Source organism: Hippocampus bargibanti, linkage group LG08 (assembly GCF_051943395.1).
Source record: "Hippocampus bargibanti isolate YZ-2025 linkage group LG08, ASM5194339v1, whole genome shotgun sequence".
NCBI classification, from domain to species: domain Eukaryota; kingdom Metazoa; phylum Chordata; class Actinopteri; order Syngnathiformes; family Syngnathidae; genus Hippocampus; species Hippocampus bargibanti.
In genome coordinates this window covers 21,883,937-21,909,548 of record NC_142741.1, presented here as the reverse complement: position 1 = coordinate 21,909,548, position 25,612 = coordinate 21,883,937, and the positions used below count along the sequence as shown (strand labels likewise).

General features: G+C 40.3%; 1 protein-coding gene across 3 annotated transcripts in view; it reads right to left on the bottom strand.

Annotated features, from left to right (window-relative positions):
• The window catches only part of uggt2 (UDP-glucose glycoprotein glucosyltransferase 2), a 43,878-nt gene extending 21,432 nt beyond the window's left edge, over window positions 1–22,446 (bottom strand). Inside the window, exons 1-24 of one of the 3 annotated variants that reach the window (XM_089003329.1) lie at window positions 21,847–22,446; window positions 19,720–19,802; window positions 19,511–19,641; window positions 17,865–17,977; window positions 17,507–17,684; window positions 14,976–15,072; window positions 14,823–14,895; window positions 14,089–14,189; window positions 13,853–13,952; window positions 13,289–13,349; window positions 12,892–12,983; window positions 12,588–12,738; window positions 11,758–11,877; window positions 11,382–11,467; window positions 11,132–11,267; window positions 10,763–10,894; window positions 10,516–10,680; window positions 9,839–9,962; window positions 9,655–9,753; window positions 9,254–9,348; window positions 8,619–8,825; window positions 4,912–5,043; window positions 351–481; window positions 113–208 (exon numbers count right to left, since the gene is read on the bottom strand). In XM_089003329.1, coding sequence (XP_088859455.1) covers window positions 113–208; window positions 351–481; window positions 4,912–5,043; window positions 8,619–8,825; window positions 9,254–9,348; window positions 9,655–9,753; window positions 9,839–9,962; window positions 10,516–10,680; window positions 10,763–10,894; window positions 11,132–11,267; window positions 11,382–11,467; window positions 11,758–11,877; window positions 12,588–12,738; window positions 12,892–12,983; window positions 13,289–13,349; window positions 13,853–13,952; window positions 14,089–14,189; window positions 14,823–14,895; window positions 14,976–15,072; window positions 17,507–17,684; window positions 17,865–17,977; window positions 19,511–19,641; window positions 19,720–19,802; window positions 21,847–21,980 — 2,837 coding nt within the window. In that variant the 5' untranslated portion in view covers window positions 21,981–22,446. Of the gene's footprint in view, window positions 1–112; window positions 209–350; window positions 482–4,911; window positions 5,044–8,618; window positions 8,826–9,253; window positions 9,349–9,654; window positions 9,754–9,838; window positions 9,963–10,515; window positions 10,681–10,762; window positions 10,895–11,131; window positions 11,268–11,381; window positions 11,468–11,757; window positions 11,878–12,587; window positions 12,739–12,891; window positions 12,984–13,288; window positions 13,350–13,852; window positions 13,953–14,088; window positions 14,190–14,822; window positions 14,896–14,975; window positions 15,073–17,506; window positions 17,685–17,864; window positions 17,978–19,510; window positions 19,642–19,719; window positions 19,803–21,846 lie in introns of those variants that run through there. The other 2 variants (XM_089003330.1, XM_089003331.1) reach the window with 2 other exon arrangements.
• Between the last annotated feature and the right edge of the window lie 3,166 nt (window positions 22,447–25,612).

Sequence of the window (25,612 nt, the reverse complement as noted above, 5' to 3'; positions counted from 1 at the left end):
AGAGCAATGGAACAAGGCTACCGAATACAACCAAAATCAATGGAAAGTGACGTTTAACATGTGTATACCAAGTTGTCGCATGTACATTTTATTTTTTCCCGAAAGGGCTCACCTGTGGCTCTCTTTGAGGAATTTCACATCCCTTCTGACCTCTGCCTTGGGCGCTGAAGCCAACAATGCGTCGACTTTCATGACCAGGTCGCTGGTACTGAGACAAAAAAAAAGGAGATGTATTCTTTCAAATCATACTATGACAGCGAGGAGGGCATACACTTTATGGGATTCTCAAGCGTCCATCATGAACGATTTGAGGGAAAATAATAAAATGGGGGAGAAAAAAAAACCCTTACTGCTTTGGCTTCATCCCCATCAGTTTAACTTGGGCTTTGACTTTCTCAGCAGAACTGCTACGAGTAATCTTGTCCAGCAATTGGAAATCCTCGACAGTGAATTCCTCTTGCTCATCGAGTGGCCCGAGGATCTGATACACATGCACACACACGCACACACACCAGAATAATGTTGCAACACAGTAGTGACACAAAAATTGTTTTCACCCCTATTAGTTAATTCGTTTTTAGGGTGAAGCAAAATGCACGTCACTATCGATGAGAAGGTTTCTTCAGCCGTCATTTGTACTTTTTGAAGGTGTCGGTCGTTAGTCAGGAATGTAGGAACAATCAGTGGGGCCACAGGGAGTGGTCCTCTGCTCCCCCCAACCTAAGAGTAGGGACCTATCATAGCTGTGTCCGGTGCCGCCATGCACTTAGGGATATATCCACATTAGGGATATATAAATAGGGCCGATACGACCAGTCAGACTTTAGTTCGCTGACGAAGCCTCTTGGATATGAGGCGAAACATCCGACAACTTCAAAAAGTACAGATGACGGCTGAAGAAACCTTCTCATCGATGGACCACTCCTGTACGACTGAGAGCTTACACAGACGTGCACATCACTAGTTATATTCACACAATGACAAATAAAGTACATGTAGAACCCACATGAAATAAACAATTTGATATATAAATGTGATATTTTGGAATTGTCACAGATATCAAGAGACAAAGATGACGTGACCCCAACCCGCAGCCCCATCACCAGTGCCACCCCATACACATGTGTGTCAAACTCAAGGCCCGGGGGGCAAATCTGGCTCAGCACATGATTTTATTCAGCCCGGGGAAAACAAATCAACCTTGTCATTGCCATGATGCTTGGTAAAGTCCGAACCAAAATTACAATTTTTTGTATGTAAACCACGATAGTCATTATTTTTTACTTCAGATTTGAAAACTAGTTATTCATTAATTTGTTGTGTATGTAATATGTGGCGGGGATGAAACATTCGAATAGTTTCCCCAAATTCATAACGCCCCCTCGAGAGGAAACGGTAACCACAATGTGGCCTGCGGCAAAAAATGAGTTTGATATCGCTGCCTTAAAGGACAACCGACACAATTTTTTTGTTTCCTAACTGACATCAGAAAAACGTTTGATAGCATATAAATTACCCAAAACACGCAGGGTGATATTTTTATTCAAATGCAAAACACCTATAAAAATATGACTTAAAGTGTCCCAAAACTGCTACAAAATGAGCTCGGAACTGGACAGATTCAGAAAGTCCGAACAAGTCCTCTTGTTCATGACATCACTATTGGTCACATACTGCCTTGCTCCAGAATCAAAACAATGGCTTCAGAGTGTTCAGATTCGGAGAAGATGCTTTCTTGTTACTCATCTAGTTATGAATATTATTCAAATAGTTCTGAAGAGGAAAGCATAAATGTTTGCAATCGATTAAAGAAGTCCTTCCGTATCAATTCGAGCCGTCTGGACTCCAATGTAGCGCCCAGAAAATGCACAAGATGCCGCACAAGCTCCGTTGGAAATGGGCTGATTTGTCCGCTGGGAATTTGCTTAAACTTACACCTTTATGCGTGTTACCGCAATCGGCTGCGACACATAACGATTCACCATTGCGTTATTTATGTAGTTTTCCTTGTAATTTCGCGATCAGCACTGTGTTTTCAGACGAAAAAAGTACACAAATTGCATTGTGAGTCGCTTTCTCGGTCACAGGCGTTCCATCCGTGATGTCACTTAGGGGATCGTCAACAACTCGAAAACAAGACTTCCTGAATATTCAGCACGAGTCTTAAAACATAAAATATAGCAATATGCGGTGGAATCTTTGTAAAATGCGCTCAGTAGAAGTCATTTGAAGTGATTTTACAAATAATGGACGCAACTTGTCTGGAGGTGTCAGTTGTCCTTTAAGTGATACGTGACACAGGTGTGACGGTAAACAAACACAATGACCCAAAATATACTGATGGGGAAATTAAAGAGAAACTCAGTCCAGACTTAGCCAGGCCACATATTCATTTGAAAAAAATCTCACAGCACACCACCTATAAAAACGTCACAAAAGGTACAGCAATCAAAAACAATGATCTGTCTCAATATATCGTAATTTCCGTTATATAAAGTGCACCGCAGTATAAGGCGCACCCCCAATGAATAGTGTATTGTCAAAGTTTTCAAATATATGAAAGTTTTCCAAAAGGTAACATCCGACTTACAACCGGATTCCGTTCCGACCAACCGGTCCTAAGTCAAAATGGTCGTAAGTCGAAATCCATTCAAAGTGTTGATTAGAGACTTGGTGCTAAATGACTTGCAAAGACCTGGGCGTGGGTCTGGGTCGCCGCTGTTCTACCGGTGGCCCTCTCCCCGCCTCGGCTCTTGTAGTGGCCAGGCCGCGGCTGGCGTCGGGGGACCCTCGCTCCATTCTCGTCGCGGCGGTCCCGCGCACCCGAGCGCCGACACCCGACCCTCCTTAGCTCGAATCATGGCCGCACCGCGGCCGGCGTCGGTGTTCACTCACCCCTCCGGCGCCATAACGCTGTCGATTGCTGTGTGAGAGTGAGATGCTGGCTGGTTGGCTGGCCAAAACTGCCGTACGCGCTGCCGGGCAGCTAGCGCATTGCGGTGCCAGGCGTAGAATTAAAATTAAAAACATAAGGTCTGGCGGTCGTAAGTACGGGTGGTCGTAAGTCGAGCCGGTCGTAAATCGGATGGTACCTGTTTAAGGTGTTTCGAAGAAAATGAAGGCTTTTGGGTGTGTCTTAAACGCCGGAAAATACGGTACCCACAATTTAAGTTCATTATGAAGCTACTGCCATCTGGTGGAAAAGTATTTCATTATTCTCATTGTCACTACTTGTTGCTGACATGGACATGAATTTGTGGCTAAATAAAAAAATGGCAGACCCAATAGGACCCATTAACTCCTGAGCATCTTTCACACCAAATGAAAGTGAAGCGGAACTGAATCGGTCTAGTCAGTCTCCAGATGTCAAGCCAACAGAAAACCTGTGGAGGGAGTTGAAACTTTGAGTTTTCAAGTGGCAGCCAAGAAACTTGGAAGGATTTAGAGAGTTACACAAGAGGCCAAGATCCCTCCCTGAGGTAGCGACCAACTACAAGAAATGTCGCATCGCAGTGCTTGCCAGCAAGGCTTTCTCATGTTTTGAATCAAATATAAAATACACAACATTTTAAATCTATCTCTACATATAAAGTATACTTCATGTTTATGAATGTTGCTCATAAACGGAGTCCAGAGTGTTACCTGAACATTTAGCACAAATAGTGATACCCACTTTAGAATTGGCAGTGTGTCTTCACTGAATGCTCTTTAAGGACAACCGACGTCTCCGGACAAGTTGTGTCCATAATTTGTAAAATGGCTTCAAATGACTTCTACTAAGCGTATTTTACAAAGATTCCACCGCATATCGCTATATTTTACATTTTAAGACTCGCGCTGAATATTCAGGAAGTCTTGTTTTTGAGTTGACGAGTCCGTACGTGACATCACTGAAGGAACGCCCCTGACTGAAAAAAAGACACATTGTAGCAGTCCTTCCATCACGTCAATGTATTTTGCTGTACTTGTTTGGTCTGAAAACCTCGTGTTGCACCAAAAAGCCACCAGAAGAGGGCGACCAAGCTCCATGGAAGGAATTTATCAGCCTGTGGAAACGGGTTGACTAATTCCCTACACGGCTTTGTCACCATTTTCTGCCTCCCTTGGGTGCGACATTCCCCACCCCTGATGCCTCAAAATGACACGGAATAAATTCTTTAATCGATTGCAAACATGTATGCTTTCTTCTTCAGAACTATTTGAATCATATTCATAACTGGATGTGTAACAAGAAAGCATATTCTCCGAATCTGAAGCTATTGTTGAGATTCTCCAGCAATGCAAGACGTCTTGGCGTGACGTCACAAACCAATTTGCAGCTCAATTTTTTTGCAGATTTTGGACACTTTAAGTCATTTTTATTGGTGTTTTGCATTTTTAATAAAACTATACTGCGTGTTTTGGGTATTTTAAATGCTCTAAAACGTTTTTCTAATGTCAGTTAGGAAACAAAATAGTGATGTCAGTTGTCCTTTAAATAAATGACTCTTATACAGAACATCAAAAAATGTGAAGAACATAAAGGGGTGCTAGAAAGAGCCACCTTTCATTTTTAGATGCATGGCACAATCTCGTTTTCATCTATCCGCGCCTCGGAGGCTTGAGTCGAGGACATCTGGATTTGAAATGTCTTGTTCACTACATGCCTTGGGTTTGTTGAATGCAATGTGATTGAAACACCATGTTTTACCCACTTAAGTCCAGATGGCCCGTGTTTCTTGCCTTTTGATTTCAAGATAAAAAAATATGCTGTCTCTCAAGAAAGGGAAATGTATGATCCTTGAATTGGGCCAACCATCTATTGGCATGGCAACTCCTCACAAGTTAAAACATACAAATAGAAGTTGTTTCTTTCAGGTTACCATTAAGAACTGAATGCATTCTCACAGAGCGGACTTTCCATACACTCACCCTGCCATTGCTGATGACTGCTCTCTGTCCGGGACTCAGTCTCAGGACATCCCGGCAGAAGAGTCGCTGACTGCGGATGAAATCTAGTTCTAGTGTGTTGAATTTCTTCTCAAAGGCATCGGTGTTCATCCCCTAAGAGCAGGGGGAAAAAAGAAGGTTTGCTTGTATTGAGGTTGCACTGTACAATTCAATAGAGTAGCTCAAGGACTTTTTCTCTATTATAGCATGTCCAAAACAATATCGGAGCAATTTGCAGGGCTGGGAAATGATAAATGAATGACAAGGAGGGCAACATTACATGTTTTTGTTTTCTTTTTTTCCCTCACAATAGCCTTGATGCCTTGCATCAATGCACTTGTCAGATATTTCAACCCCACCGACTGAGCTGTCAGCACTCGCATGCGTGAAAGTGAGATTAATCAATTTCTAATTAATAAAAACCAACTTTTAATTAAATCTCTGCCATTTTTTTCAGTGTGTAACAAATTAGGCGTGGGAGTGAAAGGGGTGTGTGGAGTCAGGTTATTAGTTTCTGCAACGTTCCTCTTCTCAGGAGAACAGGTAAACACCAATAATGTCAGCACAATCCAGTCAGCAAGACTGTCTGGCAGCCAATAATAAACTCGTATCCCCTGACTCCGGGTCTCAACAAAATGCATCCTTCTATACCTTACATTGCTATTTCCATCCCACTCACCTGCCCGCCATTGCTCAAACTCACTCTAATTGAAGAGATGTTTGTTATTGTTACTGCTGAATGTAAATTATGCTCGAAGACATTCTTCAAATGGGAGTCTCAAACCCCGCTGTCACATGCGTTATGGTAGGGGCTCACACACAACGGTGGCAAAAACGGTACGACCAGATGGCTCATATTTCCACAGTAACTGCCCCGTTTGACCGAAAAAGTCAGTAAAAGCCGACTGAAATCATGCATTCTCTTTCTCACCCGTTCCTGTATATGCCGAAATCCGGCACCATGCGCCGGCCCCCATGACAGATCAAGTGAAACTGACAGTGAGTGGACTGCCCACCGTGATATCCGCAAGCTGTGGAGCATCACACGCACTTCTAAACATATTCTGAGAGTGGTTGTTCAGAAGGGGAATGAGAAGATGGGCTCATCAATCACCATTTAGCCAGACAAGGCACTTAAATCAAGAAAGTGGTGTTGGACAAATCGTTGAGAGTGGCCACATCGTGCCTTTATTACCCTCCCTTTTGCTGTTATGCTTTCCAGTTATGTCCAAAATGCTATCATTTATTTTACTGATACAATGGCCTGATGCTAAATTCAGAAATGCACATATTTCCGTGACACTGATTGATTGCATGTGTGGGGAAAAAAAATATATATATATTCTACTTCCTGAGGTGCTTCAGGGAATTACATTTTTGACAAGGAAATTGGTTGAGCTTCATGAACATCTCCATTTTACTTCTTATTATCATGCAGCATCCCCCCCCTAAAAATAATAAACCAACTAAAACAAGAACATATGACATGAATGAAACAAATGTTTTCATAACAGCTTTCATAAACCTTCTGGGCCCAAGATTTGATTGTCAGGAAATTGGAATTGAAATCGAATATCATTACATGGTAACTGATATCATAAGCACGACAGTGTGACACAAGAGCCCACATGAACTTTGTTGAAAATAAGACAAAGTGTGAAGACAGTTTCAGCTTTCTTGTGCAAATTACGATCGTGACCACACAAGTGAGATTGAAATACAGTAAAGTCTCGTTATATCGATATTCAAGGGAGTCCGAAAAAATATCGATATAACCGGGACTATCGATATATCCGACCCTGTTTGCATGTAATTTTCCCCGTGCGTGCATAGAAATAGTATCGATATAACCGGGACTATCGATATATCCGATATCGATATAACGAGACTTTACTGTACTTACAATTTCGTCATTTCTCTATTTATTTTGACTAATTCACCGACTTGGATATTGCTGACTATGTGTTTTTTTTTCCAAATATTAATACCAATAGTCAGTTTCATCACAGCGATATTTTGTACTGTAGATACTGTCACACAGTGCAGTGGACTGTGTCACTTTTATTGTGTTTATTTAATTGGGGAACAAGCACAGTGTCTGGCTGATATTATAAAATAGATTAATGCATGATTGATGATCTGATTCATGCAACTGGTGGCTGGTTTTATCAGTATGGAAGTATTTTCTTTTTTTTAAATAGGGTTACACCACAATACAGTATACAGACTTCTATATCAATAGCTATATATAACAATATTATATATATATATATAATAATAATTTATGACAAGTGAATCTGAATTTTTAAATGAATTATCATCATAAATCATCTTTATTACATTGAACTGTTCTGGTGATAAATCAAACCATAGTGCTTAACGGAAACGAGGCGTATTTCATTGTATAGAAATGTGCAGTGCTGCAATGGCACTGCAGTCTGTGCTTTATAGAAGCGGGGAAGTGCAGAGGACATGGGTGCAGTCTGCCACAGTCAGTCACAGTCAAGTGGGAATGTGGGAGGAAAAAGTATGTGACAGAGAAGCTGCCAGTCAAACTCCTGCTTCCATCGGGGTTGGGATGCAAGCAGGAGTGAAGTTGTTGCAAAGTTTGTTGGTACATCAGGTCCATAATTGAGTAAGAACCATGACTTGTCCATCATAAAGTGAGAGGCAGCTCCTTTGAATAACTGGGAAGACACTTCAATGCAAAAATGGGTCCATGTTCTCAAATAGACACAATTCCAGTGTGAGGACCTCAGCCTCTCTGTAACTGCTATGCAAAAGCACGGGAAGCTTTTCGGCGAGCTTGGCTCAAGCTGTTTGGGGTTTAAAGGAGGAAAAATCTGTAACATCGCTGAAAACAAACAGTCATCTTATTTGTGATTTACGATGGAATGAATCTGTATGAGCATTTTTTTTCCTGTGGAGCCTACACTCAGCTGTTTGCAGAAAAACATATCTGCGTAACCTCGTAAAGATGCCAGAAGACGCCGTGGCTATTGAGAAAGTGGTAATTGATATCAAGGAAGATTACTGAGGTGTTTCATCTCAACCTCTCTCACAGCCATGTAATGGCAATGTAAATAATAGGAGCAATGCAGGCATTTTGTGTTCCTATTGCATGCACATTCACACTAAATTTGAATCTTTACTGACACTCACAGCTGTCGAAAGGTGTTTTCTTTTGTCCTTTTTATCAAATATTCAGCGTGAGTCGTTTTATTTTGAGTATTATTGTACGGTGGTTATCAAGTATAATATATAATGATTGATATTTGTATACCGGTGACTTTGGGCTGAAACCTTCCCCGCCACAATTTGGTAAATTTCATACATTTGCAAAAATCTATTATATCAGTCCATCCACACATGGTAGTTATATTTTAACAAGTCATTGATCAATCTAAAGTATTTGAAATGGCTGGCTTTCTCCAAAAATGCAATGTTAATAGTTAAGCAAACATTCCCTGGTGAAAAATGCTGATTTTGGAGGCACAAGGATGCCAGCAGATTACGCCAACACAGATTGACTCTGGAATGAACTCATGGAAGAAGATGCTGTGAAATTACAACCCTGAAGTTTTGTGCTTGCCTTTAAATGTTTCACTGTACGTACGGCAAAGTGATTCACCTGAAATATTAAATAAATGCACATTCCCACTAACTGCATACTTGGAAGTGTCCTTTACCTGCAGCAGCAAATCCTTCATCTTGGTCCCCTGCAGAAGGAGCTGGTGACTTTTTTCACTTGTAAGTTTTTGCACAAACTCAAATGTGGATTTATTCTTTTGAGTGAGGATCGAGGCCCAGATAGCCCGGTAGACGGCCGTGTTATCTTCGCTAGGCCTTCCGCTGGGATTATCCATCACCCCCACACGCATTCCAGGGCTTGTACTCTGTTAATGCAATACGCACACGCACGCACACACACACACACACACACACACACACAGTAGTGATGTAAGGAACCCATCTAACGCATCTATCACACGGTTTATTTCAAGCACCGGTGGTGTCATTGGGGCAGCACACACACAAAAACAAAAAGAAGGTGTTGATTGTTTTAGTTTACTGCTCAGTTCTTGACAAAAGGAAAATGCCTGGAACCGGTTATATATACATATAAGTGAACAATAATTCAGATATGAAACAAACTTTTTTTTGGTCTTTTTTTCCTCCACTCAAGTCGCAGCAGAGTCAACTGCTCAAGTAAACATGAAAATTATAAGAGAACTTGAGTGAATCTGGAAATATGTTATTTTTAAATCAGGGTGTGTCTTAAAAACTGGAATTGTATATTACAAAAGTGATGTTGCATACGTACCAAATGTTGTAGCGCAGCTAGTAACAATTTTCTTCCGGAGGCTTTCTGAAAATCTCCGACAATCCACATGGTCACAGCACTCATCCCGTTCTTATCTGAGGGAAAAGAGAAATATTTAAAAAATGATAATTGTAGTTAAACTAAAGAAGTAATTAAGACAACAGCTTGCGGTTGTTTTGGATTGGATTGGATTGGATTTGCCTTTATTCGTCTCGCAGTGGAGAAATGTACATTCCACATTTTTATTTCAACTGTAGATTCCAACTGAGACTTTTTACATTTCTGTTTACATTTTAAGATGACGTCATAATTTGAACATTCTTATGGTTGCTTTACTAATATGTGATAACTAACAAAGGATATAAAAAAGTTACATTATAGAAGACACTGTATGCTCTCACCATTGTTTGTCAGGTATTTCATTCGATTAGCCACCACAGCAGTTTTGTCTCTGGAGTCAAGAAAAGAAAACATTGTTGCATCCTCCCAGTCACTGACAACTGTGCAAGAAAATAAAAATGATTAAAACAATAATAAACAAATAAGAGCAACATAATTGAACCCTTTTTGAGCAAGTGAGATCACCTGGAGAGGAAGTGAAGTCCAGGTATTTTCGATCTGTACTTAGAATAAATTGATTCATTCTGGGTACCACGTTGGCTTGCTCCATAAGGTAATCCATCACATTTGTTTCCTCAGTCAAGAGACCCTGCAAACAAGAGTTGACTTATTGCTCCATACTACTTAACCATACATTTTTAACCACAACATTGTGATACATTTCCGGCAGTAACTTTCATGACTTTTGGGGGACACACGCCTGGAGTTAAATCGATTCCTTTTATTTCATTTATATTGTCATGATATGCGTGAAGGCAACTCACAAAGAATACCATTACGATTACTTTTCCATAACGGGCATGACAACAGGGGAAGCCTTAGTTCATAATGGTCCGTGCACCATGAGAAGAGTATGTTGTCACACAATAGAGCATTGTTATCTGACAAAACGTTTCTTTTTTTACTTGATTGTTGATTTTATATTTATGGCCTGGAAGTTTGTTTCAAACCAATGCTACCTGCACGTCAGCAAGTGATACAAATTCAAATTTCATCTGATCATTGTGGTAGGAACAGAGCTCGTAAACCAAAGACTCCCATATGCATTAACTGCCCTTTGAACAATGCATCATTGTTCTGATTGATTTTTGTGAATTTATACCGATCTCCGCTGGGAGGCTGACCAAGCAGTGGAGTCATACCGTGAAAACAGCTTTCTGGAAGACAGTAGTGGAGTCCATTATGTGCTGCAGGATGACGCTCTCCAGCTCAGCCGGCTCCATCTCATCTGGGCTCAAGGGGACGCCGTTAAATAATGCCAGCGGTAGGGCACCCAGGCCACTCTTTTTGTAAAAAAGGGTACCATCCTGGGGCATATAAAGACTGATTGCAATACTTTTCAGGACTATTTTGTGACTTTAAAGGCAAATATGAATTTTATGTTCTTACCGTTCTTTTGCCATCATACTCAGATTTGGCACCAAGAATCCTTTCAGCGTTGGCTTTAGGGAATTTGCTTTTCAGGAAAGCAGTGATTGTATCGGACATCAATGTTTCCCCTTCATTGACTCTGTTGTACAACTGCGTTTGAGTGACAGGTGAGATGAGATTGAACATTGCCGCCCCAGTCAACAATTTCCCACAACTATCTGAAAGAGTTACTATCACAAGAAGGACCACCAACTCCCACAACACAACAGACACTATCCCCTGGGCTGCACGGAAACAACTGAGTATGATAAGTACTGTAAAGAACGAAAGTTATTCATTAAGAACTGCAGAGTGAAAAACAGAGATTTATATTTGCGATACACTTACAGAGGCCATGGATATCAGGGCCTGGGATAAATCATACTCGTCTGCGATGTAATTCAGGAGTCGGTAAAAGCCAACTCCCGCATTCGTGAAGCCATCAATCTCATCTTCAGTGTTGACAACAAACACATATCCAATTCTGCCCAAAGTGAGCAAAACAAGTATTCAATTTGGAGATGAAATGAGAAACAGTGTCTTGGTGAGGATTATAAATGCCAAAAGCGGAGCATAAAACAGCAGCAGATGCTCCCACCTCAAGGGGATCTTGTGTTTGTAGAAGAGCCCAGCAAGTTTCACGAGCTCGACACTTTTCTCATCTTCCGGATTGAGGAACAGAACCTACAAAAAGTCCCAAAAGGGTTGGGAAATGGTGCATTTGTGTGAAGTTACATTGAAGTGTTTTTGAGTCGATCTCACGGTATAGGAATACGTTCACACTATAATTACACTAAGTTGTACACATCCATCCATCGATCTTATTTGCTCATCTTCACATGGGACTTAAGAAGTCATTTTCTAAGATGCGTACATGGTTGACGGTCAATAAAATGTACTCTTGACAATGAAAAAGTTCCAACGTGTCCAATGTAACACAAGTCGGTATAATATAGTCAACTTTGCAACTTTACCAGGTTGAAGAAATTTCGTCTGATCTGTCGAATGACTCCTGGAAAGGTGGTTCTCAGCAGCTCCTGGACACCTGCTGGCCAGTTGCTGTATATTGGGTCAGTCTCAATGTCATTCATCCACTGAGAATACAAAACATTGACCAAAAAAGTAAATAATTAATAAAGTCATTATTGTACTCTGCCTTGTTTGTTAACTAAGTGTAGCCGAAGAAAAGTGGAACAGAAGTGCTCGGGGTCTGCATCCAAGATATACAGAAATCACAGTCTCAATCTTATTGCATACTTTACACAGCATAAGGGGAAACCTCAAACGCTGCATGTCGCTGAGGTCCCAAGTTTGCAAATGGAATTTCAGGGAATAATATACCTTATAACAACATGGGTCCGACAAATGTCAGGCATGTCACACATAAGATATCAGCATATTATTCAAAAAGTCACATTTTTTTCTCTGAAGTGAACTACCAAAGGATGCCAGTAATATCAAAGAGGGAGTTGTTTAACATGACCACAGTACAGTAAACTATTACAATTTTACTCCACAGTTACGGGCTTCTTTTTACACTTGTAGTTACATAGAAAGCAGGATGCATGACGTTGACTTTCCCTTCGCAAACGACCCCTGCCACTCTTTTAAACCTACGGCTTCCGTCAAACGCCATCAGAAGGATGAAGAATTTTCAATGCAGTTGGTTAAATTTGGATATGCTGTGCGCATCCTGAAATGAAAGGCTTCCATGATTCTAATTTAAAACGATTTCTTGGCAGATGATTGATTCCCTATTGTTGCTTGCGGTGCAGTCCAGGACTGGTGAGTCACCACAACGCACCATTATAGCAGGATGTCTGATATCTAAGGCATAGCTGTCAGCCACATGGTTCACAGGCAATCTCAGTAGCGTGAATTGATGCTCTCCTTTTACACCCAGGTTATGAAGACCTTCCAAGACCCTGGCCTCTCCTCTAAGAATCTCCAAAAGGCTATCAAAGAAAGATGACAAAAAAAGAGTTTTAAATTACAGCAAAGTTGTGATCATGTGGCAACAGGAGCATGGTTGCAGGAGCGAGGTTGAGGATGCCAGTGAGTGAATAGAGGGGGAATAAGTTAGACCACAGGTCTGGTTGGAATCCTACCTGAAAGGGTCGTGAACATCCAGGTCTATAGAAAGACCGTTTATGAAGAGCTCGCCATCTCCTGGGTGAACGCCAATGGTCTCACTCAGATACTTAAAGGAATAAGAATAAGAAGAATAAGAAAGCCTTTAATAGTCCCACAATGGGGAAATTTGCACACAAATTCAGAGTATGTTGATATCCAGAAATTGTTTTCCATTATATTTTTTTCTCAGAAAGACAAGCTACATAAAGGTCTGCACATAAGAGGGCAAGAGTCTGAAAATAATGCTGATGAGGTCTTGATAGTTATTTCAGATCCAGAAAAGAAACCTATCAACCAATTTGTAAAGCACTATAAAACTAGAGTTGTTTTATTTTTCAATGTCATGTTTGGACACCGCTTACGATTGCATACCTGTTGGTTCTCTTCAATTTCTTTTCTCAACTCATTCTTTACAGCCACTCTTGTCAGTGATCTGTGGGAATTGTAAAGGAGTACAGTAAAACATATGCTCACCAACAGCCTTTATCACACTTACGGCCAGCAGTAAAAATACAGTTTTAATCGCTGAAAAAAATGTGCGCTCCCCATAAAATAAATCTGGACGTAAATCCACTGGAAACAAAGAACTATTACACGTTACTTTAGCTATTTTTTTCTTTTTTTTAAACTAAGAATAAATATGAGCAGCCATTTGATTTTACGGATATGCAATATGTTGAATTCATGATTGTTACACATCCAGAATTGACAAAAAAAAGAAGCGAAACGTCCGACACCTTCAAAGAAGTACAGATGACAGGTGAAGAAACCTTTTCATCGATGGACCACTCCTGTACGACTGAGAGCTTACACAGATGAAATGTAACCAAGTTTTTCTTAGGTAAAAATATGTTCTTTAAACATACTTAGGATTATGTAAAAAAAAAGTGTTGTATAATGTGTTATCACTTCTCACCCAGTGATGCATTTTCTAACCTTGCCTTGTTTGGAAAATTTTGACTGAGGTCTCGCATGAGCTTTAACGCGCCAAACTTTGGCACTGACAGGACTCTGGCAGCCGCTTGAAAGCTGAGGTCTATGGGGATCAAATAATTAAATCATAGTAATATGATACCGCTAAGAGATTTTGTTAAAGACATTTGGTTAAAAACTGCAACAATGAACATCATATTCATATAGCAGTTAATAAACGGAGAAGTCTGTGTTGCTACCTTGCAGCTCCCACACTTTGAGAGGAGCCAGTTCATTGGTACTATCCAGTAAATGCTTGCGAAGCTCACCAAGTTGCTCCTGGAGTTCAGGATGAGATTTCCTTGATGGATATAAAAGAAACCGTACAATATTGCGATGATGGCAACAACATTTCAATTAGCATGGTCTTAATGAGATCCAGTAGAAGAGTTTAATGAAAAATTCAGAAGCTTTTAAGTCACACATCGAGTAATTATTCAAACGAACACATGTTTAATTTTAATAAACCAAGGCTTCCAATGTTGCAAATTTCAATGTATAGTGAATAAAATTCGACTGTAGACCGCATATAAAGAAATTATATCTGTAAACCTGCAGTTCAGGGTAGAGTTCAAAAAATGCTGCTGTATGAGCACAATAAGAATGTTTTGTCAAATGACAACAGATCAAAAATTATGAAGGTATCACTTTTCAAATACAGTAAAGTCTCGTTATATTGATATCGGATATATCGATAGTCCCGGTTATATTGATACTATTTCTATGCACGCACAGAGAAAATTACATGCAAACAGGGTCGGATATATCGATAGTCCCGGTTATATCGATATTTTTTCGGACTCCCTTGAATATCGATATAACGAGACTTTACTGTAGTTCTTTATGATAGCAGTTGATTAAATTAGCTTCATCTAGTGTTTCTGTCCAAAATAATGTGGGCGGTTTATTGTATCCATCAAAAGATGCTTCTTACTTCAATGTTCCAAAATAGAATCCTTGAACTTCATCATTCTCATCTTCCTCTAACTTTACCGTCGACTTTGAGTCTACAAAGAAAAATCAAGGTTTTATATTTTGAAAGACACAAAAGGTTAAACAAAAAGGATTTGATCAACTACAGACCAACCTTCAACTTGGGTGTCGTCCATGGCCTTATACTCCGTGCTTTTGATCGCTAGCTCTACGCCGTAGCCCGATAAAAGCATCTTCTCTTGCTTTGGAGTCTGGTTAAATGATTATAGGTGACAATGATGGAAGCAGATCGTTACAGTGGTCAAGTGATTTATAAATTAGAAAGAACTACCCTAAGTAACATAAATGAATGGATGGATGAGTCATTAACTCATTCACTGCCATTCACGAATGTATTAGGGAATTGAATATATGATATACAGTGCCATTCTCGAATTTGCTTGGGTGTTCTTTTTTATTGCTTGGGTGCTGATAAAGCGCTGGCCAGACCTTTGGCAATATTTTTGCCTTCTACAAGTTGGCAGCATTTCCCTTTTTTTTCCCATGTTAGCGCTTTGTTCCAACTTCAGCTGTTGTTAAAGCGCTATAAAAACCAATATGTATTGCATTGTATTTTGGACAGCCATCCTCATTTCAAGCTCATATAACTCGAGACCCATATAATTTAGGAATTAACTATTTTTTTCTGAAGAGTTTATCATTATTGTATTATAAAGGTTTATTATGCTACATTGAATGTTTTTGTAGTCCTAAAACTAAATATTCTGAAGGTCCTGGAATTCGAGTGACACTGATAAAAACCCTGGCACTGGAGTGGACACATTTTTGCACGTCTGGCAGTGAATTAGTTAAATTATCTGTGTTTTACTAAGTCAATTGGATACTATATAACTTTATCATGTATTGTTTCAAGATGAGCGTGGATCACCGGTGTTAAACTCCGTTCCAGGTGAACCACTATCATGCATGTTTTTTCAAGTTTTGAATAATCAACTCATCAGCAAGCTCTACTGGAGCCTGATAACTTTCCCGAACATCTGAGTTTGATACGCAAGGCACATGCAATCAGGTCTAGTTTTTCTGAAAGCAAATAAGTCTTATCCATGAAAAGTGGCCATATGAACCATCTGAATTATGCCGCTATAAAATACTGTAAACAAATCTCAATAAATGATGGGCTTTATAGATATGACAACATCAAGCTACTTAAAAAAATAATTATATCAGGCATTCTTGAAAGCGTGACAGAAAAATCTAACGTGTATTTGGCATATCCCAGGAGATGGCAGTTAGTCCAAGTGCGCCAAGCCAAAGAGCAAACTCTGCACTTTGGTGCAGGTGAATGATGCTCCAGTCCAATCAAGCAAACCATAACGCTCGACCAATCAGCCTTTCTGAATAAGTCACAACCCTTTCAAGCCTGGCCTTGACGTTGACCATATCTGAATGGGTGTTACCTCTTGGATGCATCTAAAGTATTAGTTTGCTGTAATCTAGAAAGCAATTTCAAACGCATTCAGTCAGCCATCGCTCCAAAACGAGTTCTCCACTGGGAACATGAAATATATATCCATACAGGACACGGTTACCTTGACACCGGTGTCAGATTCACTGCCTTGAACCATTAAAAGACCCACTGTCCACCTCAACCCTTGCGGTTTCATGAGCAAGACTGAAAAAAATGTTCCTTTTTGTTACTTTCTTTTTCGATGGGGACGACATAAGGCCAATAGGGGTCTGAACAAATGGCTAAACTAATGTAAACAGCTCGGGAGTGGTTCAACAGTTCACAATCATGTTATTAACCTTACTTGTTTAACAGAAAAAAAATGTGTTTTTCTTTTCCTATACGCTTTCCATCAAAGCTTGGTATGGATGTGCTGGTCAAAACAAAGAATAACCAGGAGTTAGAAAGGGACAATATATTTATTTGGCTCCTACTTAATCGACGCGACAGCCCAATTATATATTAAGTGTGTCGGCCACTCAAAAAAATCTAATAAAGACACCAAACCTCAAATAAACAACCACCTTTGGAAATGAATAGGTGGCATTGTCTAATTACCAACATGACTGATACTATAATGTATCGTATTGACATCTTTAGGAGAATACATGGCAACAGTTAAGCAAAATTTGGCATCTATGAAGTTAAAATGCTGCTTATTACCGGTATACTATTGCCAACCACACGAGAAAATAAAATAATCGGTGGTTGCACTATTTTTTATTTCTTTTCAATTAGACCTCTGAAGAGACTGGTGGACTGCAATGATTGGCTAAACAGGCGGAACCAGTTGATTTTAACCCAGGTTATGTAACTTCACTGTATCATGACCACACAAATGTATAATCCTTGAATCTAATATTTTAATGATACTTAAATAAACATAAAGTATTTAGTAATACACATGAATAAACCTTTACGGATGTGATTTTATGTGAAATCTTTGTAAAATAATTAATTTCAAGAATATTTAGAAAAAAAAATCTTACTGTTAGGGTCACAGAACTACTTCCGACATTTGAAACGTATGATGGACACTAACAGAGAGTAATAACACAATTTGGACTTTGTGGTAGGACAGGGGTGGGTTGGGGACTAGTGAATCATCGATTTTGAGCCACAGATCACGAGCACCAAATAACATTGATAAGTTAAGAACTCAAGACTGGACAACTTACTGCCACAAAATGACGCAGTATATATATGAGAGCCCCCCCTTCGGCTTTCTCTGACAGCACGGTATGAAAGGCGGTGAACTTCTTGGTTCCGATCTCAGCATACAGGATCACGACGGGGACGTCTGTCTTATTCGTCCCAGGATATATGTGATCGTTCTTGTACAAATACGGATGGGGTCTGCATGTGTTTGGAAAATAAAGCACCACAGAAAATAGCGTTTCATTCTTCCAAAGGCAAAGGTGAACTCTGAGGGAGTGTCAAAAAGTTCCAACGTCAAATTAACTTGGGGAAACTTTTCTGCCCCGATCTGCTGTGTAGGGAGAGCAAAATGGGGTTGATGGTGTCACTTGTATTTACCTGCTTGCAGCCGCTTTAAGAAGCTTCTTGATGTTCTTTGTACTGCAGCTGTGTTGGCCGTGAATGGAGACAAAAGCTGGACAAGCTTCAGGTGGTAGCTCATTGTTGGCTATCTGTTTGCATAAGACATGAACAAAAAAAGCAACGTTGTCCCCTGTGTCGTTTTGGATTACATTAATGAAGTGTTTTTCAACCTTTTTTGAACCAGGGCATGTTTTTTTTACATTGTTTTTTTACGGCACACCACGAACCATCTCACAGGAAAGAAGCAATCAGTGACGTGTTGCCACATGGATGAATATTAAATTACCCTCCCAGTCTTTTCAGCACGGACACAGGACAATGACATTATACCGGCAGAAAATGATAAAAAATGTTTGTAAAAATTTAAATTTGAAAAAGGGGCATTGGATAGTTTCTCACGGCACACCTGACGATCTCTCACGGCACACTAGTGTACCGCGGCATAGTGGTTGAAAATCACTGCATTAATGTATTGTAGTCCTTTATATTTATTTCATTCTGGTTTCTGCGTGTGGAAATATACAGTAGCATGCAAACTGCATTCGCAACTGTGACAATTCTAAACAATCAATTATTTGACTAATTGGCTATTGGATTGGATTGGATTTGCCTTTATTAGTCTCGCAGTGGAGAAATATACATTTCACAGCAGCAAAGTTATGAAAGGAATGAAAGTAGAAAAAGAAAATACAAGAGCTGCTGGAAAGGCAGCCACTCTCGCTTGAAGTCAAAAGAACAAAAAAACTAAATAACAAATAACATGACAACACAAAGACACAGAGAGTCATTCATTCTTAAGCACTTTCTGTACCCTCTTTGTTCCACGATTACGCCCTTTCCTGACCATACATATTTAGAAGTACCAAAAAACTAAACGGAGGGTCAGAGTGGATCAAGCCTTTTCCGTTGCTGGTCCCTCTGTCTGGTATAACCCACCACTGAACATTCGGTAAGCTCCCTCGCCGCCTCACAACTCATTTATACTCTTTGGCATTTGACTCAGCATGACTCAGACTTTATCTCAGTTTTACTCCCTGGTGCTTTCCACTATCTTTGTGACTCTTGTATTACTTGTATATGATATTTGTCCATGTACAGCATTTTGTATCGAGCTTTGTCTGTTTGAAAGTGCTGTTGCAAAATACAGTTGAGTTGAGTTTGCTTGTGTGCACAAATGTTGATGCTATGGCAATGCATAATAAATTTAAACAACAGGCATCCCAATGTATTAAATGCTATTATTAACTAGGGAGAGTTTATCTAACATACTACATGACGTTTGGGGCACCAAAAAGCCTGCAAGCACTCAAAGTAATACTGTAGCATCCTTCAAGATCATCAAACAATTCAATTCCAAGTTGAATACTTCAAGTGATTTTGAAAATAAGGACACAGCAGTGCCAAATCAATTGTAAGTAAAGACGACAGAGGGCCCGGATTATGAATTCAAGCCTGCTTACAAAAAAATGCTCCGAAAATATGTAGTTTGCTATACTTGTCAAATGGTATGGGTATATTTATCTTTGGCATGAATAATTCTGCAATAATTTATGTGGCTCCCAAAGACATATCATCAAAATGTTTTAGTTTTCACACGTTTATAATTTGTGATCACACCATACCTGCTGGAAGGCGTGAACAGCTGGCGAGTAGAAGCGCAGCGCAAGAGCAAATTTCAGCAAGTTCACTTGGAGATCCGTGAGGAACTGGTTGGCCTTTTTAATGATAAGGCTGTAGTATGAGCGGACAGACTCTGCGATGGATCAGAATATCATGAATTGAAGTGAAATATGATGTAAATGGAGATAAATGATTCAATTTGACCATATACCTCCTTGCTTGTATACAGTGAGCTCTTTCACAGTATCAACAAATTGCCAAAATTTCTCATTGCCATCGTCCCCGATAAATTCACTGAAAGGGAAGGTAAAAAAAAGATTTAATATATGCAATATTGCTTTGTCTTTGAGCAACCTTAGAACAAAACTGCAACGTTTCATCAATAAACTACGGTAGAACCTCTGAAATTCAATGGCTTGGATGAAATTGGAATTTGACCATCATTTACTGGGAATGTGCCTGGTAACAAAGTTTGCCTCCTTCGGTATATGTAGCAGAAAAATGGTGGCAAAACATGGCAGCCTGTGTAGGGAAGGTGTATCCTATGTAATTGATTAATTCAACAACTATTACTTAAAAATGTTTCTGTTATAAAACATGTCTGTGCACACTTTTGAAACAGTCAGTGGGTTTTGAAATAATTAACATTGACATTTTTGACATTGAAATTGAAACAACGAAAGTCCCCCACATATGCTATATCATTGGGTAAAAGGCAGACGTGCTGAACAAAATTAACACCAATGTTATGGTAAATTATAAATCCTCAAATAACACGCAGTGTGCAGTTCGGTGTTGTATATGTATCTTTTGATATAACTTAACGTAAGGGTATTAAAGTATTTTTTTGTCGCAGGCCATGTTGTGGTTACGGTTTCCACTCGGGGGCCATTATGAATTTGGGGAAACCATTAGAATGTTTCATCTCCTCCACATATTACATCTACAGTGCACAAAAAAATTAATCAATCACTAGTTTTCATATCTGAAAGTAAGAATAATGACTGTTATTGTGCGTCTGTGTAAGCTCTCAGTCGTACAGGAGTGGTCCATCGATGAGAAGGTTTCTTCAGCCGTCATCTGTACAAAAGTGAAGGTTTCGGACGTTTCGCCTCCTATCCAAGAGGCTTCGTCAGCGAACTAAAGTCTGACTGGTCGTATCGGCCCCATTTATATATCCCTAATGTCCAGACATGGTGGCGCCGGACACGGCTATGATAGGTCCCTACTCTCAGGTTGGGGGGGGGGGCAGAGGACCCCTCCCTGTGGCCCCACTGATTGTCCCTACATTCCTGACTAACGACTGGCCTATTACCCCCACTCCCCCCGGTATCACCTTATCAGCATAACGACTCTCATCAGCATTGCGAAAGTTGCCTAACCTGTTTTGCCTAAGCAGGCTATTGTATGAACGATCCAAATTGAACCTCACCCCACCAGACCGGTTTAATGAAGGATTTTGTTGTTTTATAAGAATCGCTTCTTTACCCCCCTTTCAAACCATCTATGTTCTTTCGTTTGGATCGTTCATACAATAGCCTGCTTAGGCAAAACAGGTTAGGCAACTTTCGCAATGCTGATGAGGGTCGTTATGCTGAAAAGGTGATACCGGGGGGAGTGGGGGTAATAGGCCAGTCGTTAGTCAGGAATGTAGGAACAATCAGTGGGGCCACAGGGAGGGGTCCTCTGCCCCCCCCCAACCTGAGAGTAGGGACCTATCATAGCTGTGTCCGGCGCCACCATGTCTGTACATTAGGGATATATAAATGGGGCCGATACGACCAGTCAGACTTTAGTTCGCTGACGAAGCCTCTTGGATAGGAGGCGAAACGTCCGAAACCTTCACTTTTGTACAGATGACGGCTGAAGAAACCTTCTCATCGACTGTTATTGTGGTTTACATGGGACACTTTGAAATGTGGGTTTGAACTTTAGCAAGCATCATGGCACTTGACATGATTGATTTGCTTTCGCGGGCCGAATAAAATAATGTGGTGGGCCAGATTTGGCCCCAGGGCCTTGACTTTGACAGGGGTTACTTAATGTGTGGCTGTGTATATTTATGCTTGGATGCTCATGGAATGGCGCACCTGGTGTAATTGTAGTCAGGATAACCTCTGACAGAATCATGTCTACCTTGAAGTTTCCAGTGTTTCCCATGACAAATAGCGTATGATTGCATGCTGCTACTTTGGCTTCCCTGAAATCATTTGACGTTAAGGTAATGCGTGCACCTTTTTCCATACACGTCTATAAACAATTGTTTCCTTAACAATATTTTGTCTGCATTGGGTACATTATATATATAATAATAGGGGATGGCTTTGCGTTACCTTACCTTGTCTCCAAAAGGAAAGGAGTGGCGTGCCATTTGGCTTTAAGACTTGCAACGACACCTTTGGAAGCAGATGCCGTTTGTTGCATTATCATGAGTAGGAGCGGGGGAAGCAGGAGTATATTCCTCATCTTCATTGTACAGTATTCACACGAAGTTGTGCAAACCTCCACAGAGAGCAAGCGGTCCAGTCCACCACTTATTTCACGTGTCGGTCGGTCTGTCAGTTTTGTGCCACGTATTACTGAATTTATAGCTTCAACTCAGTTGCACGTCAAACACGTAGTCATTTCAGCAAAAGTTCCGAAAGAAATCGCAACTGCCCCCCAAGAGAACGGTTTAAAAAGAGTCAGAGCACCAAACCTGACAACTCGTGTTACATTCAAGTTCACAAACTTTAATCTTGAAATAAATGAAATTACGACATAAGATATTTGGAGTGGTTGGACTTGCTATCTACAAATTTGTTGTGGTAAGGTTGAATTTCGAACCATGATTTTACTCGTCGCTGTAAACTGTCCCTCTCACCATGTTATTGATCCTGACCGCTACCGTACGAATAATATTACAATGACTTCCGCGGTCTATTTTTGGGCATCTATTTGTAACCATGAACAGATGCTGGCGATCGACACAACTGGTAAGAAGGAGTGTGCCGGTTTGGGTCTGTGTCATTACTTTCAAAAAAACGTAATGTTACGAGATATGGATTATTTTGTGTCCTTATTACATTGTACAATGTTGCATTCAATGTAAAAATGACGATAACCAATAAAATAAGTGTCGTTTCTCGCCTTTCGGAGACCATTTGATACAGGCATAAGAATGGACAACTAAGGGTCCTTGGAATGCAATCAAACATTTTCTCCAGCAAAAGCCTCAGCAATCCATTGGTCGATCGTTATTCATTCACCGGTGTGAGGTGTGTTAAGTTTGTTTTTTACCACATAAGATTAAATAGTGAGCTCATTTGCCTTTTGGTAACAAACAAAATTAAATTCGAATGAACAAATCAAGCACATGCAATACATAAAAAGAAAGACACTTGAAAAACCCTCAGCCAACAACTGAATTCAGCAAGCACAAGTCGTTTTTCTAAATGCCATTGGCATTGATCCCCTGCAAAGTTACGCACACATTTAGAGCAAACTTTCATTAAAAAAGGAAAATAATGCATATGCGAATTGGTCCTATGGCAACCAATTAACTCACTCCCAGACGTGTGCAAAAATGTGTCCACTCCAGTGCCAGGGTATTTTCATTGTCACTCGAATTCCAGGACCCACAGAATATTGATTTGTAGGACTGCATAAATATTTAATGTGGCGTAAGAAACCTTAAGCTCTCATCTTTGTTTCAAAAAAGAGTTAATTCCTAAATTAAATGGGCCTGGAAATATCTGACCTTGAAATGAGGGTGGCTGTCCAAAATACAATGCAATACTCTACACACATATTGGTTTATATAGCGCTTTAACAACAGCAGAAGTTGGAACAAAGCGCTAACTGGAAAAAAAGAGAAATGTTGCCCCTGGTGGGAGAGGAAAACATTACCAGAGGTGTGGTCATCGCTTTATCGGCACCCAGAAATGAAAAAAAGCTGAACTAATTCGGGAATGGCGCTCTACGCCATATTTTCAATACCCGAATAAATTTGTGAATGGCAGTGAATGAGTTAAAGATGTACATTTTCACAAAGTTATAAAACACAACTGGATGCCCAGGCATGTTTTTAAATGGGGCAAAAGAGGACATATGCTCTAACTTCAAAAGTTCTTACTTGACACCATATACAGTACTACTTTTCTCTTATCTATATTCTTCGGTGCCATCTTGTGGCATCTTAGGGCATGAAATAGCACATGTAATAATACACAAACTGTTTTCCAGCAAATAGCCGAGAAAATGTATCACTTAAGGGAAAATTTGCAAATCAGAGAATTTGTGAATCGTGAAATGTCATTTCACACTTTTTTTGGTGGACAGGTAAATCTGGGATCTTAATATGTGTATAAAATTTTCCAAAATATGGCTAACTCATTCTGATAAATGAGTTACTCGAGCAGAATTTGAAAACATTAAGTCAAGATTCCATTTACAATGATATTGAAAAGATTTGAATGTAGCTTGACCTCACGAATCCCTCATCTGCTATGAGTCTGACCAAAGTGGTGCTTATCACCAATGAGCCATTCTCAAACAAGGCCATTTATAATGACCTGCGATTATGATGTGCCTAAGTGTGTTAAATATCCACTGCCACGCAGAACACTTTAGCAACAACATTTTAGCAGTACCACCATTTCTAGCATTAGCACTCTAAACAAGCCAACATTAGTGATGGCTGCAAATGTCGAGAAAATATTTGACACTGCATGCCTTGTTGCTCTGATAGGTTGTTCTTCCTTTGATGCTGTGGTTTCATGACAAAGAACTTAAACTTTCTCTTTAAATGTAAGCCTTGTACTTTTTTGCATTCCTGTCTTCAAATTTAACACAGACATATTTATTGATGTGTTGGTTTATCTATCGATTTATTTAATGAAGAAAAGATACATAAACAGTATAATCAGATTTAATAACAATGGTGGGTGACTTTGTTAGGCACTGACTTTGTTAGGCAACTTGTTAGGGTCTAACAAGTTGTTAATTTATGTACTTTTCATTGCTGGGGAATTTCACTGTCTCATAATGTGTTTCTGAACAAGTTGCTACACTCACTTATAAAAGCCAGCCAAAATAGACTGCAATCAGTGTCACTGAAAAGCAACCATTTGTTAAGGTAAAATGAGTTTGTGCAGCTCTTATACCGGAACTCATTTGATGGTGCAGATGTAATAATGACCAGGTAATGGCACTTACATTTCCATATGAATAATATAATAATTAGAGGCTTTGCCCAGTAAGTCATTTTGAAATCACACAAGTGTCATGTGGCCTGTCATCTGACTCATTACATTGGCCGATTGCAACCATTTTCAAAATGTAAAGATACAGGAATGGAATGCTTACCGTTTCTATTTACCTAGCATGGGTGGGTGGGTTGTATGCATGGATGGATTGGGATGTGTAGATAGATTTGGGTGAATGAATGGATGGGTCTGTGGGGTGGATGGATGTGTGTTCGGGGTTTGGTAGATGGATGGGTGGGTATTGGGCTGGATGGATGGATTTGGTGGGTGGGTGGATGGACGATGGGTTGGGTGGATAGATGGCTTGATGGGTATGGGTGGGTGGATGGATTGATTTTGGTGGAAGGATGGGTTGAGTAGGTGGATGGCTGGGTATTTGGGTTTGGGTGGATGGATGGATGGGTATGGGTGGGTTTGGATGGATGGATGGGTTGGAGAGACAGACAGACAGACAGACAGACAGACAGACAGACAGACAGACCCACCGACGGACGGACAGACAGACCCACCGACGGACAGACAGACAGATAGATTTAGTCATTTTTTATGACTTTTACTTTTGAGTCTATTTTAGAATGAGTGTGATTCATTGTGCAATATACGGTTGGAAGGGTTAGAATGTTAAAACCGAGATGATGGCGCGTTGGGAATGCGGCTTGCAACGTTACGTGTGCGCACGCGCTCAAACACGCGTGCAGCGCCTTCATACAATCGGACGATTAGTGGCTCCCCGCGCAGCCACTCAGAGCCACATCAGTCGGGGGAGGCTGAGGGGATGCTGTCGGTGGTGGGTGTGTGGAGGGTGGAGGGTGGGTGGCCGTATCGGTGGCTAGTTGAGGGTGGGGGGAGGCTACGCAA